Source organism: Mytilus trossulus, chromosome 14 (genome assembly GCF_036588685.1).
Source record: "Mytilus trossulus isolate FHL-02 chromosome 14, PNRI_Mtr1.1.1.hap1, whole genome shotgun sequence".
Taxonomy (NCBI): domain Eukaryota; kingdom Metazoa; phylum Mollusca; class Bivalvia; order Mytilida; family Mytilidae; genus Mytilus; species Mytilus trossulus.
In genome coordinates this window covers 39,793,744-39,808,275 of record NC_086386.1, presented here as the reverse complement: position 1 = coordinate 39,808,275, position 14,532 = coordinate 39,793,744, and the positions used below count along the sequence as shown (strand labels likewise).

The window sequence follows — 14,532 nt, the reverse complement described above, 5'->3', positions numbered from 1 at the left end:
GTCATCCGGATATTGTCCCGTCATTGGACGAAATTTTAAGTCAGATTAGACTTCCGGTTTGCGTTTTTCTGTATACTTTGAACATACATATACAAAGAATAAAGTGTATTTTCAGAATTCTATCTGCTGTCATTTTCAAATTTACTATCCTCGGCAGTCACAGAGTTTATTAAATAGAGAGGGTCTGTATACTATATCAATGACCACTATGGATCGATTAGTTATCTTATAATTGAAAATAAATACAACATATTTATATAGTAATGAATGTTCATAATGTACAGATAAGCGCTAAAAATATTCATGTGAACTTTTGATACCTTTTCTGAAATTCTCCAGTCATTAAATCTTTTACAAAATTCATTGATTACAAAAAAAAAAGATGCGGTATGATTGCCATGTTGAGACAACTCTCCAGAAGAGACCAATATGACACAAACATTAACAACTATTATAGGTTACCGTACGACCTTCAACAACGAGCGAAGTCCATACCGCATACTCAGCCTTATAAGGCCCGAACTGACAATGTAAAACCTGAAGAAAATTTAGCAGAAATATCAGCTAGTCAGCCAACACCAACAGCAACACAAACAACTGTAAACAGTGAACAGTGAACATTTCGAAATTTTGATGAACAACATCAGTCACATGGCAAAAACATTCCAACATGGATCAAAATCATCTACACCGGGATTTTCTATAGATAGTTTTGCCGGGTTACCAACCAAAAATGCCAACCTATGGCTCGATAAATTCGACGCATGGATTGCGTTCCATGGATGGAACAAGGAAAATGAAAAAAATGCAAGTGCTATGCGTCTTAAACTGGAAGGAGGTGCGCTATTGTGGTTTTTTGTCTTTTTTGTGCTTCTTCGTTACATTTGTTGTGTTTATAGTGATTAAGATGATAACACAATATTGACTGCTGTACCCCTATTTTTGACATTTTTACTCTTTGAGTATGTTTGTTTTGATCATGCATCGTTGACAATGTAATGGAATTTGATGCGACTGTCATACAAGTGAGAGGTTTAGCTAGCTATAAAACCAGGTTCAATCCATGTTACCATTTTCTACATTAGAAATGCCTGTACCAAGTTAGGAATATGCCAGTTGTTATCCATTCGTTTGATGTGTTTGGACTTTTGATTTTGCCTTTTGATTTTGGACTTTCCCTTTTGAATTTTCCTCGGAGTTCAGTATTTTTTGTGTTTTTACTTTTTAATGGTCTGCCCAATAGTGTAAAACGAAACAGTGATATATTAGTATGCTTCCATCAGAATCACTCGAAGTCTACATTAGTGACATTGAGAAACGGTGTAGCCTTTTGTGCAAAACAGACAGAGAGACTACAACCGCATTCATCAGAGGCCTACCTGGTGGTTCAAAGGGACCCAAAATACTTCAAAGATGCCGTACAGTCTGCAAGATTGGCACAAGAATCGATGGCCGGACTAACAAGCACCTTCGAATATGGAGCTTCAAACTCAGTGTTGAATAAACTTTCTGACCAGGAGAAGGCAATCAAAGATTTGAAAGACACTATATATATATATACGCTATGCAGATTTCACCCAGAATATGATGTCAACTTTGTACAAAAACCGGACATTCTGCTAAAGACTGTCGCAGTTACAGTCTACAACATGTACAAGATAAATCAGGTTTTAATAAAAAGAGGGACATCGAGTGTTATAATAGTCACAAGCGTGGACATTACGCAAGAAAGTGTCGAGAATATTATATGGGAAACTAAAACAGCCTAACAGTTCGGGCGACTTGTTAGGCCGAGAGGACTTATTGACCCGCCAAGCCCAATAGTAAGTGACAGTTTGTGTACAGTAAACGCTGCTCCTTTGATAAACAATTATATTAAGATTTCTAGTGATAAATATGATACATTTGCATTGATGGATACAGGTGCAGATATTTCTGTCGCAAATCCTTCTTTAATTGGCAAATAGAGATATATTGGTGTAAGAGTATAAACATTGATGGGTCGGATAAAGACTCTATTTTGATAGCCAATAATGAAAAGGTAAAAATTATTGGTGTAATTAGTGTAAATATTGTAGTTGGAAAGGAGAATGCACATGTTAGATTTTATTTAGTACCTGGTCTAGAAACTTATTCTTGGGACATTTCAAGTATACGTCAGTAGACAGCTAGTTCCCCTGATACCCTTAATTCCTAAGTAATGCCGAAGACCTAGGCGTATCAGAAACGACGACTACTGAATACCATATCGAATTATGTATATTTCTGTTTGTTTTCCTATACATTGTTGTTACGATGTCACAGGAAGCATCGTGCTGTCATGAAATTGAGCCAACTAAAATTACAATATCATTACAAAATTTATATAGAATTAAACATAAATGTCAAAGAGACAATAACCCGACCAAAGATCAAATAAAATGCCAAGGCCACCAAATGGTCCTCATTTCAGGCGAGAAAATCCCTAACTCGGAGGCGTGCTTCAGCTGACCCATAAACAATAATGTACACTGACACCACATTTTCTTATTTATAGTTCAGGGAAATAGACATATATGATTCTACTCACTTGACGTCACAAATGAATCTCATGTTAGAGAACGACCATTTAATAGAGAGGGGTAGATATAAAAAAAATTCAAAGAGAAAATAGAATATGTAAACATTGTAATATAAATGAGGTTGAAGATGAAACCCACTTTTTCCTAAAATATAAAATTAAAAAATCTTTACGTTATCAGCTTGAAAAAGATATAAATAATATATGTCCAGAATACTTTAATTTGTCTGAAACAGATAGATTACAATTAATGCTATCTTCATTTGATATTATGCAGCTTAATTACTGTTCCGTTCATTAAAAAGTCATTTGCACTGAGGGGAGTGAACACAACGCCTGCATTAATATTACTGTTTTACCACTTTATATATGATGTTTGATATGTTAATATTTCTATTGTGTATATTGTATTGTATTGTTTGTATATGCCTTCAACCCAGGGGTATAAATGTGCATTTCATAAATAAATAAATTTAAAACTTGATGGAGGGGTATAGATTTTTCCTAAAACAAAGTACTGATCCCTTGATGAACAAAATAGTGTAGTCATGCAGATGACAAAAAAAAACACATAATGAATCAAGATTTTCTCCATACATTATATAGTTTTAAGTTTTGAAGAGAAAACAAAATCTGATATATAGCATTGAAAAACAAAAACAAAAATTTTTGCGCTTTTTTTATGTAGCCCAAAAACAATACCCAACCAACTCCTGAAGTTAAGGTGGCACCCAACACTTGCACTAAGATCAATTTGGATCGTTTAATTTTCATAAAATTTTGTCAAAGTACTCACTTAGACCCTTTAACAAAAATATAAAAAAATCAAAAATTTTGAACCAACCGTTTTGTCAGAAAAATTACACTGGTTATATAGCAGTTTGACAAACACCAATTTTGATAATTGAGAAGCTTAATATTCCTTTTACAACACAACGTTATTAAAACGCTTAGCTGACTTTACGGAGTTATCTCCCTGTAGTGTTAGGTACCACCTTAAATGTTTTTGCTCCCTTAGGACTAGAAAGAAAGTTTTGGATAAAGATGAACGTAACAGGATGTACAGTTATTATATACAAACATACATTTCAAAGGATATATGTGTTCGTGCTTTCCACCATATGAAGTTATCTCATTGAAAATCTGGATATTACTGAATAAATCTATAAGGATACCGGATAATCATAAACACAATTTAATAACCAAAATGTATGTTAAAGATGAAATACAATGAATTTGAACATAAGTATGCAATTATACTCTATAATATCGTATTTCAACAAATTAAAAACATACTGATACACATTTCAGTTTGTTGATGTTGGTATACTACACTATTGTACACGACATGATATATAATTCTTTATATTAAAACTACAAAATATGAAAAATATACATTGTATATGACCGATTTATAAAGTAGTTGGGTCATTTGTGCAAAGGGATATTAATCAAGTTGTTAAAATATACGGCATGAAAGTATGAATAATTATTACAGCAATGCAGGTATTTCACATAGTAAGCAATTATTATCAATTTATTCCCTACAGCTTACAATGAAGACATGTAGACACTTTATGAGAAAAGAAGAGGAGTGTTATATTTTCTTAAGACAAAAAATAGACTTTATTCAAACGCAAATTGTGTTTTTTAATAGCATACATGACCAATAATGTGTTGTTGAAACCCAATAAATTTCATGCCTTTTATATAATGCCTACCCCCTCCCCACAATGAAGATGATTGTTCGATGCTTTAAGGATGCACTTGGGTAAGGTTTACGGTATTTGTGTCATATGTTCTGACCTCTTAGTTTCCCCCTTCAATACAGGGTAAAATAGTTTGCCCCATAACATCCATTTTTTTTCATGAAAGACTGCAATAGCATATAAAAGGTTATTTACAAAAATGTTAGCATATCTGCTTAATTTGTTCCTCAACTAATGCTATTCCAACTTATAGTATCAATTCTAAATTTTAGTTTTTTTGTAATTTCACCTAAGTACATCCATAAAATATATAAAAGAGGATTGGATCGCTATAGATAAGTTTCAGTCTCAACTGTTAGGCTAAACTTTCCAGCAACATGTCTACAGTTAGAGCACGTGTTATCACATTCGGCTAAACTTCCCTAAAACATGTCTACAGTTAGGGCACGTGCTATCACATTCGGCTAAACTTCCCCACAACATGTCTACAGTTAGGGCACGTGTGTGTTACATCTTTACAGGAATCAATACAGAGGGGGATGATACAGCATAACCAGAACCTGAAACGATATTATCACAGACATGTGTTAACAAGGTCAAGTACTCTAATTAACAAGGTCAAATGCATGTACTCATATTAAAAAGGTCAAATATTCACATTGACATGGTCAAATATTCACACTGACAAGGTCAAATATTCTCATTTTAAAAGTAACAAGGTCAATTATTACATTGACAATGTCAAATATTCACATTAACTAATAAGGTCAAATATTCATATTTACTAACAAAGTCAAATATAGTCACACAAACAAGGTCAAACTATAATCACACAATCAAGGTCAGAGGTCATATTAACAATGTCATTAAGGATTAGTATTTTTTTACTAATAACGCTTATTCGAGGATACTTGTAATTGAATGACATCTAGTAGACAAAAGACAATAGACAATTCTTTATTAATAAACATCAGACACATAGGTGTACAAGAGGACATCATATATACACGTATACACATGTTTATACTCAATACATTCACACTAAACATAATAAATAAATGCTGCATACATGGGAAAATATAGCAAAATGTCAATTTACAAACTACCATAACTTTCAACTACAGGTCACCGTACGGCCTTCAACAATGAGCAAAGCCCATACCGCATATAGTCAGCTATAAAAGGCCCCGATAAGACAATGTAAAACAATTCAAGCGAGAAAACTAACGGCCTTATTTATGTAAAAAAAATGAAAGAAAAACAAATATGTTTATATGACTTGTTTTCAACAAGTGACCGGTGTTCCAATGGGAACAAACTGTGTCCTTCTTCTGACCGACTTGTTCCGTTATTCATATGATGCTGATTTTTTTTTTTTTTTCGAAAAATGCGCTGACAAATTCTAACTCGCGCATTCAATTTGATGGAACTAATTCACAGACATGCACTTGTCTCGGCCAAAAATCGTATATACATATATACTTTAATATACTGACACGTGTTAATATATTTAAGAAATAATTCATGGGGGCTTGAATATATCGTGATTTTACCACGGGTTGGCCCTTTATGACAAATATTTTACCCTGAGCGATAGCGAGGGGTAAAATATCGGCATAAAGGGACAACCCGTGGTAAAATCTAGATATATTCAAGCCCCCATGAATTATTTCGATTCTAATAGGACAAATACGGCAATTATTTTGGATCGAAGCGCTCTAGGTGATGGCATTATTTGCCGTTCCTATATATTAACGCACTATTAAATTGACGTAAAATAACGGAGCAAACTGAATAAATGATGATGCTTAAACTATTTATAATAACATATTTAGATAATTTTAGATTAATCTTATTATTATTGTACTTATATGTCTCATATGTATACAAAAACGGCTAATATAACTCATTTTAGCATCATTTGTTAACGTTTCCTTGTTGTGATGATTTTCCGTTTCACAAGCGTGTATTTTCCCGTAAATTGCTTATATTCTGACGTCATTGTTCTATGACGTCGAGTCGCTCATTCATTAAAAAAACATATGACGTGGGGGTACAATGGGAACAGCCCATGAAATATATTCATATTTTACCACGGGTGTGTACTCAAAGCGTTTGAAGGACGTCATGTTAGAATAAGGTGTATATGTGTTTTTTCCCCACAAAAATGCCCTTGCAAAATTTGTATTTTACCTTTCCTGAAATCGCAATAATCAAATCGGATCTGTGTTCAATATTCAACAATCGCAATAATAAATGCGCGCAATAATTTCTGAATTTACAGCATACCCAGTGAAAAACAAAACTAAACAAATAATCCACGCCAGCATCCCAGGTTCACAAGAAGTTGAAGTCATCACATCTGCTTTACATGCCGGACACTGTATCCTTACCGGAGAGTCGCCGTACTGTGGGGACACCAATACCGTTGGTTGTGCTACAACTATCGTCTGTTGTGTCTGGCCTTGTGGGTAGCTTGGTGGACCATAAGGAGGCGGGGCTACAACATATAAACATGTCTTTGATTTATATGACAACCATATATTAAATTTGAAAAAAAGACAAGCACCAAAAACATATATTTTATATTATTTTTTCTGATCTTTTGTGTGTTGAATAACCTATAAAGCTCGATTCATACAAAATGCTTAGGGAGACAATTTCATAAATATTTAAATTGCGTGTATTTAAATCAAATTTCACAATAAAAAAAAAAAAAATTATGTCTTATATAAAAATGAGACGTAGTATGATTGTCAATAAGCCATCTATACACAAGAGACCAAATGATACAGAAATAAACACCTATGTGTCAACGTACGGTTTTCAGCAATGAGTAAAACCCATACCGCACAGTAAGATATAAAAGGCCTCGAAATGACAAAAGTAAAATAATTCAATCAAAAATCTAAAGGCCTGATTTCTGTACAAAATAACGAACGATAAACAAATATGCTACACAGCAACCAACGAAATCCACTGAGTAACATGATCCTCATTAGGAACAGGCACATTCAGAGTAAAACATGTTAGCGAGCGCCCATATCCCTTCCTTTAAATTGGGACGGTATGATTGGACTTGCATCCATTAGTTAGAGTGATAATTAAATACTTACACAATTTATAAAACTGTGATATGTTATTAGAATACTTAATTGTACATGCCAAAGCAACTGCCTTTGGAAACAAATAAAAAATTGCCACAATTCTCGACATGTTGAGAATTACTGAGAAACATGTGTCCATCAACACCAATTTAAAAAAAAAACAAAGAAAGTATCAACCACAGACGAATTCCTTGACTTGGAACAGAATAAGCGCAGACAATATCTGTAGCTTTGCATCCTTTTTTTTCCACTTTTGTTTTCTCCATTTTGCCTCGCTGAATATCATTGAACAAGCATCATACATTTATAAATTTTGTAGTTTAGGTCTATTGCTGCGTTATAATAGCTCACCATTACACTGACAGCCTAGCATGTTGACCGATTTTTTTTAACTTTTTCTATATCATATTTTAATTTTAGTGTGAAGTCTTCCAGTGTATGTGTAGTAAACTTGAAATTCAAACTGTTAATGAATCTACATGCATACTATTATTTCATATATATCATTGACATTAATCAATAAAAATATAGTTGCAGTTGTTAAGTACATAGCACACAGATTTAAATAGCTAGCCATGAAAATGTAAATTCATATTGAAAGAATCTTTTCTTTCATATTTTGTTCACAAATGCATGTGATACCAATATCTTTTATTATCACGAGGTGCATAGTCACAATCATATGACGAAGCATTGATTTATATTTTGAGATGGTCCCGCTTTTATATTCAGATTGTATGTTATATCTAATACTGTAATAAAATTAAACATTTTAAAGTACATTGGCAGTTTTCATAAACCGTCTACGATTATAAATATGTCTAGCGCAAACTTCACGGAGACTTTATCTGAAAAGGGTATCAAAAATATTTTTTTTAAATGACGATCATAATGCAAAAAACAAACATTTCTTAATCGGTTCTTACTAAAATATCGAGTAAAAAGACTTATCATATGATTGCGACGAGGCACCTCGTGCTTAAAAAAATATATAAATTTCTATCAGCCGTACTGTGGTTTATTTGAAAAAAAATCTTAAATGTCTTTTAATTAATGGACCGATTGATGTTAATATTGAATTCCAGTTGCAAATTATAAATGCAGTCAGGTCGAGACCACTCTCAGAGGACGACTTTTTGAATTTGGAATTTGATGCGACTGCCATATAAGTCAGAGGTTTAGCTAGCTTTAAAAACAGGTTTAATCCACCATTTTCTACATGAGAAAATGCACGTACCTACTCATGAATATGACAGTTGTTATCCATTCGTTTGGTGTATTTAAGCTTAAATTTAATTTTGACATTTAATTAGGGACTTTTCGTTTTGAATTTTCCTGGGAGTTCAGCATATTTTTAAAGACTTTCTTTTTGATTGAGGGGGCCATTGGGTGATGATCTAAGAAATGAATATGACGATTTGATTACAACTGAAAAAATTTAATTTTACTCAATTGCAGTAATGAATCATTGTGTCATGGTTTTTTTTAAATACAATTGTTTGTAAATGAAGCCTCTCTGTTTTGGAGTTCTTTTCATAAATTTACTTTGAGGAATCCGATTTATTAGGAAACACTCGCATGTAAATGTGTTACATGAGGTTAAACATATAATTCATTTACATGCGTAACAGACAAAACAAATTAAAGTCAATGCATGTCGCCCTTGACATCAAACAGTGTGAATAATTATGCAAATACTGAGAGTTAAAGATAATTTTTTTCATGACTTTTGCATAATTTTTTTCCAAATTACCATTTCTATTTCTTCTACTATAATGGTTTTGGATTTTGTGATTTTTTTTTCATTGGATTTTGTTATTTTACTTACTAGGCGAAGATAGCAATCCATCGGAAAGTAATATTATATTTTGTCAGAAATTAACCTTTGAAGACTCGCGGCGTTATGCATTTATTAAACTACATGTAGCTTTTTGGATACAAGTGAAAGAAGCTATTATACATTATATACATGTAGGTGTTAGACCACCATTTAAAATCCCTATCTGTTCAACCATATTTTGCAATTTTCACAGCTTTAATTTTATATAAAGTTTTGATTATTAGAAAACAGGTATATCCTGAATTGTACATGTATCATCTTTCTAAATGCCAATGTTCAACCTACCTTTAAAGTCTTATAAGAAAAAAAAGACATCTCAAACTGAGGTACTACCAAAATAAATCCTGATTTTCTGGAAATGTTAAATCAGTATACAATGGAGCGCATTTATCCTGATTTTTTTTTAATGCAAACTCATAGACAAGTAAATTTTGGTTAGAAATTTTCCCCAAAAGTTTCATTTCTACAAATAGGTCGGTTACTTTAAGGAAACAAAGAAATCATAAGCACTTTTTTGTTTCAGAGTAGGGCTACTTTTACTTTTTAAATTTGAGGGAGTAGTATAAAGAAATATCAGGGTTCACCGAAACTACAAAGTTAACATAGTCATACATGTAACTTTATCATATGTGATAATTTGAAATTATATGTAAAACTAATTCCATTATAACAGGAACATTGTATCATGACCTCAGAGACAGTGGTAAATGTTGTTTTTTTTTTTTTTTTGCCTCTTTAACCGAGATTACCTAAAAGTAAATATGGGAACTACGAATAGTAAAAGTATGTGTTTTTTCCCTCTTTCTCTAATTTTTTGACACATCCGGGAACGTTGGTGATTTATCCTTGCACAATGGGGTTTGAAACACAATTTTTCGAAAGTAAAGAAAGGTCCACAAAGAGCTATGTTACAAGAGGGATAGATAGTCCCTGGGAACAAGATTACTCTTTAGAATTTAGTAAGTTTACAGTAACCTTCTGTGTATATAGTACTTAAATGTGTTAGTTGTGTCTTTGTCTGCACATGCAGATTTGAGGAGTAGAACCCTTTCCAATCGAATTGAACATTTGGTTTGATGTTGTCAGTGTTTTTTCACCATAGGACATCTTTAGTCCCGCCACATACTTAAGTGCATGTCAAACGGCTGCCGTTGTCCGTGAAATATGTTTTTGGTTAAGTTTGAAATAGGCCGTTTGCTTTCATTTATAAAATTGTTTCAGATTTTGAAAAACGACATATTTCAGTTGTCTGTACAACTTACAGTTTCTACTGAAATAAATAGTGTTAATTTTTTTAATTGTCAAAAACTTTTACGTGCATGACTTCTGGATAAGATTGTAAAAACTTATGTCGTTTATCATCAGGTAATTACTATGAATTATTTTTTTTTACTATATAGAAGAGACTAAGATTATTAAAAAAAAAAACGCTTAAAAAGTGAAAACAAAACTTAAGAAAAGTTAAGGGGAAAAGCAGAAGAAAAACGAAGGGAAAAAAAAGATAAAAAAACGTATATCAGTTAAGCTTATTGTCATATTTCCTTCTATTTAGAAAAATAAATATACAGTTTTATAACATTTAAGTGATTTTTATTGACGAAGTACCTTGTCTATTTTATACCTTTTATTTCTTTATATTCTATAAATGTATATATTACATAAAACAAATTATGACAACTGATCTTTAGTAGATGAAACGTCTTACCTTGCGCTTCCATTTTGTTGAAGGAAATACTACGTTAAATGCGGATGCGTATTAATTAGTCAGGTAAACGTGTACTAAGATGAGCACTGGCACGTTTTAACAAAGTCCAGGGGAAATTACAAAATACAGAAGTATTAATTTTTGTATTGTTATATTGTTGATTTACAACCAGAGAGTTAAAGGAACCGTTAAAGAAACATCCAAATTATAAATGTGAAGACGCGCGCAATAAGGAAGCAGGATGAGATATCCCTTTGTGAATAAAGAGGAAAAATGACCGATAAAAGGGTACGCGTAAAATTCATTGAAAATCAAACACTTCTATAGACTTCTTCCGGTCTTTTTTTGTAAATTGTATTCATTGATTCACCAGAGGCATGTTTAAAGGAGAGACTGCCTGCCCTCTTAGTTGGAAACATTTGGATGATTATATAGGGAATCACTGATCGAGGCCTGATTAAATAAACTATGTACTTTAAGCACAGACAGTTATACGTTTCATTGTCATAGTTTTTGCATGTTTATGCAAATTTGATTATCAAATCAGTCTTAACAAATATATTCTACATGTCTTTGGTTGTGTTATCAGAATTTGACTCTCTTGCTTGGTGCGTATCGGGTGTCTTTGGAAGGCGTAGACTAGCTGTTCCAAATAGTCGAAATAAAACCGCAAAGAGTAGCGAGACGAAATTATTTGAAACGATTTTAACCAATATATTGCAATAATTTCTCAAAAAACAAAATTGGGTGGCATACACCTATACACATCTTAATCAGCCACTGATCTTCATTGTGATGCACAGCTGACTAACTTTTCTTTCTCCGTTTTAAAATGTCCAATTCTGATTTTAAATATTCTTGAAGAAAAATATTCTTCTTATGGTTCCGTGATTATTATAAAAAAAAAATACTACATTAGCTATTATGATACATTATTATCCTTTGACATTAAGACAATAGTACTGGTCGAGGAACACTTCCGTGGTTTTTATAACAGGTAAAATATTTGTATTGCATTGTCAACGTTTAAATGTTCCTCATACCAGATTTTTGAAGTTCCTCTGGAAATTTTATTATAAACTATGCTGTAATATTTAATCCCTGTAATAACAATTATTTTATATACCCTCTTTTATAGTTCATCAAGAAAAAATACTTGATAAAAAAAAATTCTAGTGGAAATAATGTATTGCAGAATATTTCATTCGTTTTATTTTAGAACTTATGTTATAACTACTAGTTCATGACAACAACATAGTGTTTTTTTCATTGTATTGGGAGTGTTTTTATGTACCCGAGTTCACATCGCACTTTATATTCTTTTGAAATAATACATATGTGCTTCGGTACCATAATCATTAATGTTAGAAATCCCCCCCGGCCCCTGGCCTATTTGTTGTGAATTGTATAACAGAACTGTTCATAACGGTTCCCGCTTCTGTCAGAAAAGTGTCCAGAGATCTGTACAGTTCTTCAAACTATCAACAACTTATGAAGAGAACAAATCACCGATTCAAAATGCAATGAAGTTGCATAATAGACTAATACATGGCAGCTTCTTTTCCAGAAACTGTCTCGAGACAAGTTTGATATTCTCGTAAACTAATTATATAGTATTTTGTTTACGACTGCTTGTTCCTTTAATGTTTTTTTTCACTGTACTCTTGTGAATATAGGCTGTAGTTAAGCTATCTTTATTTTACTAGTCATATAGTTTAAGAAGTATAACACATTGTTCGGAAGAAAAAAAAATTGAAGTAATTCAATGTCGTGAAAATCTGATATAGATGCGATACCTAATAAACTGCGAGGAAACCTTTCATATCGAACCTTGCTGGGACCCAAGTGCCAAAAGAGGAACACATTTTTTATTGCATTGTAGGAGGCAGTAATATGACTGTTTTTAACTTATCTTTGCTCCAAATTGCTGTCAGCAGGAAGCAGGATTGTAGGCCAGACTTTCGTTACAAAAAAAGCAGAAACACATGTACACCGACAGATTTTATGGGTACTTGCATTGATTTAGTTTTTCAAAATATAAATAACTTTCCTACTATACCCTTCTATGAATATCGTTGGTTAAAAGCGAGCACGTGGAGACCGTGGTTGTTTGATATGTTGTCAGAGAGTGTGTTTTATTAACGATTGATTTCTCAATTTGGTGCCAGTTATAGCTTTCTATGCTTTATGGCTTTTGCTCATTGTCGTAGGCCGTACAGTAAAATATTGCTACCAAATTCTACGTCTTTCCGTCTCTGATTGTGACTTGGCAATCTGAACAACTTTTTGTATATTATGTACATTGTGTTATTAAATTGCAGCCTGATATAACATTATTATACAATTATGAAACATATTTTAGGTCAGCCAGCCTTCATAGGCTTATGATGCACTATATATATTTACCCCATCAAATTCTGTATGCATCTGTTTCCAAGCCAGTAGACCTGTAGTACTGTAATTTCGTAGGTTTATCTTTGTTTTGTTTGTTTTTCTAATATGGATAGTATATTGTTAGAAAATTGGCCGTTTGAATATTATTATAGATAGAGATAAACTGTGAGCAGCAATAATGTTCAGCAAAGTAAGATATACAAATAAGTCAACATGACCAAAATGTTCAGTTGACCTCTTAAGGAGTTATTGCCCTTTATAGACAATTTTACCATTTTTTTCTTAAATTTTGTAATCTTTTACAAAAATTTCCTGTGAAACTACTGGGCCAAATTTAACCAAGCTTGAACACAACTATCATTGGGGTATATACTGATGACCAGGCTAGCCAACCAAGATGGCCACCATTGCTAAAAATAGAACATAGGGTTAAAATGTAGATTTTGGCTTATAACTCTGAATCCAAAGCATTTAGAGCAAATCTAACGTGAGTAAAATTGTTTATCAAGTCAAGATCTATCTGCCCTGAAATTTTGAGATGAATTGGACAACCGGTTGTTGGGTTTCCGCCCCTGAATTAGTAATTTTAAGGAATTTTTTTATCTTGAATGTTATTATAGATAGTCTATATAGATAAACTTAAAACAGCAATAATGATCTACAAATAAGTCAACATGTATTGCGCAAAATGGTCAATTGACCCCTTTGGCTAGGAGTCATTGCCCTTTATAGTAAAATTTAACTACTTTCATATTTGGTAAATTTTTGGTATATTTTACAAAATGTTTTTCTCTCTAAATACTAGGCAAAGTGCATTATAAATAGATATATTGGTAACAGCAAGAGTGATAGTAAAGTAATGTCTACAAACACATCACCATCACCAAAACACAATTTTGTCATGAATCCATCTGTGTCCTTTGTTCAATATGCATATAGTCCAAGGTGAGCCACACAGGCTCTTGAGAGCCTCTAGTTTTGAGATGTCATACAAAAAAGTTGTCGTACAAAAAATTTGAATGCCACCTTTTCTAATTCTGCATGGGCAAATACATTTTCGACGTTATTATACTTCTTATAACTGTAATGTTATGTTGATTTATTCTTTACTGTAGTGGGTTTCTCTGCACGACTCATTAAACATTGCAAAGGGTGGTTATGTAAAAGGTGTAAAGGAAAAGTAAATGGGTTGAAATAAAAAGTAATATGAACACATT

General features: G+C 32.5%; 1 protein-coding gene across 1 annotated transcript; it reads right to left on the bottom strand.

The window, feature by feature from the left end:
- Nucleotides 1-3,769: 3,769 nt before the first annotated feature.
- On the bottom strand, nucleotides 3,770-11,031 carry LOC134695791 (LITAF domain-containing protein-like). The gene is made up of 3 exons (XM_063557199.1): nucleotides 10,922-11,031; nucleotides 6,559-6,769; nucleotides 3,770-4,829 (listed from the first exon to the last, which is right to left on the bottom strand). Exons 1-3 carry the CDS (start codon nucleotides 10,932-10,934, stop codon nucleotides 4,724-4,726), a joined length of 330 nt encoding a protein of 109 aa, XP_063413269.1. The 5' UTR covers nucleotides 10,935-11,031; the 3' UTR covers nucleotides 3,770-4,723.
- Nucleotides 11,032-14,532: the final 3,501 nt, after the last annotated feature.

Bases quoted from the DNA above. Each gene is read 5' to 3' on its own strand.
- LOC134695791 (XM_063557199.1), bottom strand. The intron at 4,830-6,558 runs GTATGCTGTAAA...ATATCGTTTCAG, and splicing joins TTAGTTTTGTTTTTCACTGG to GTTCTGGTTATGCTGTATCA.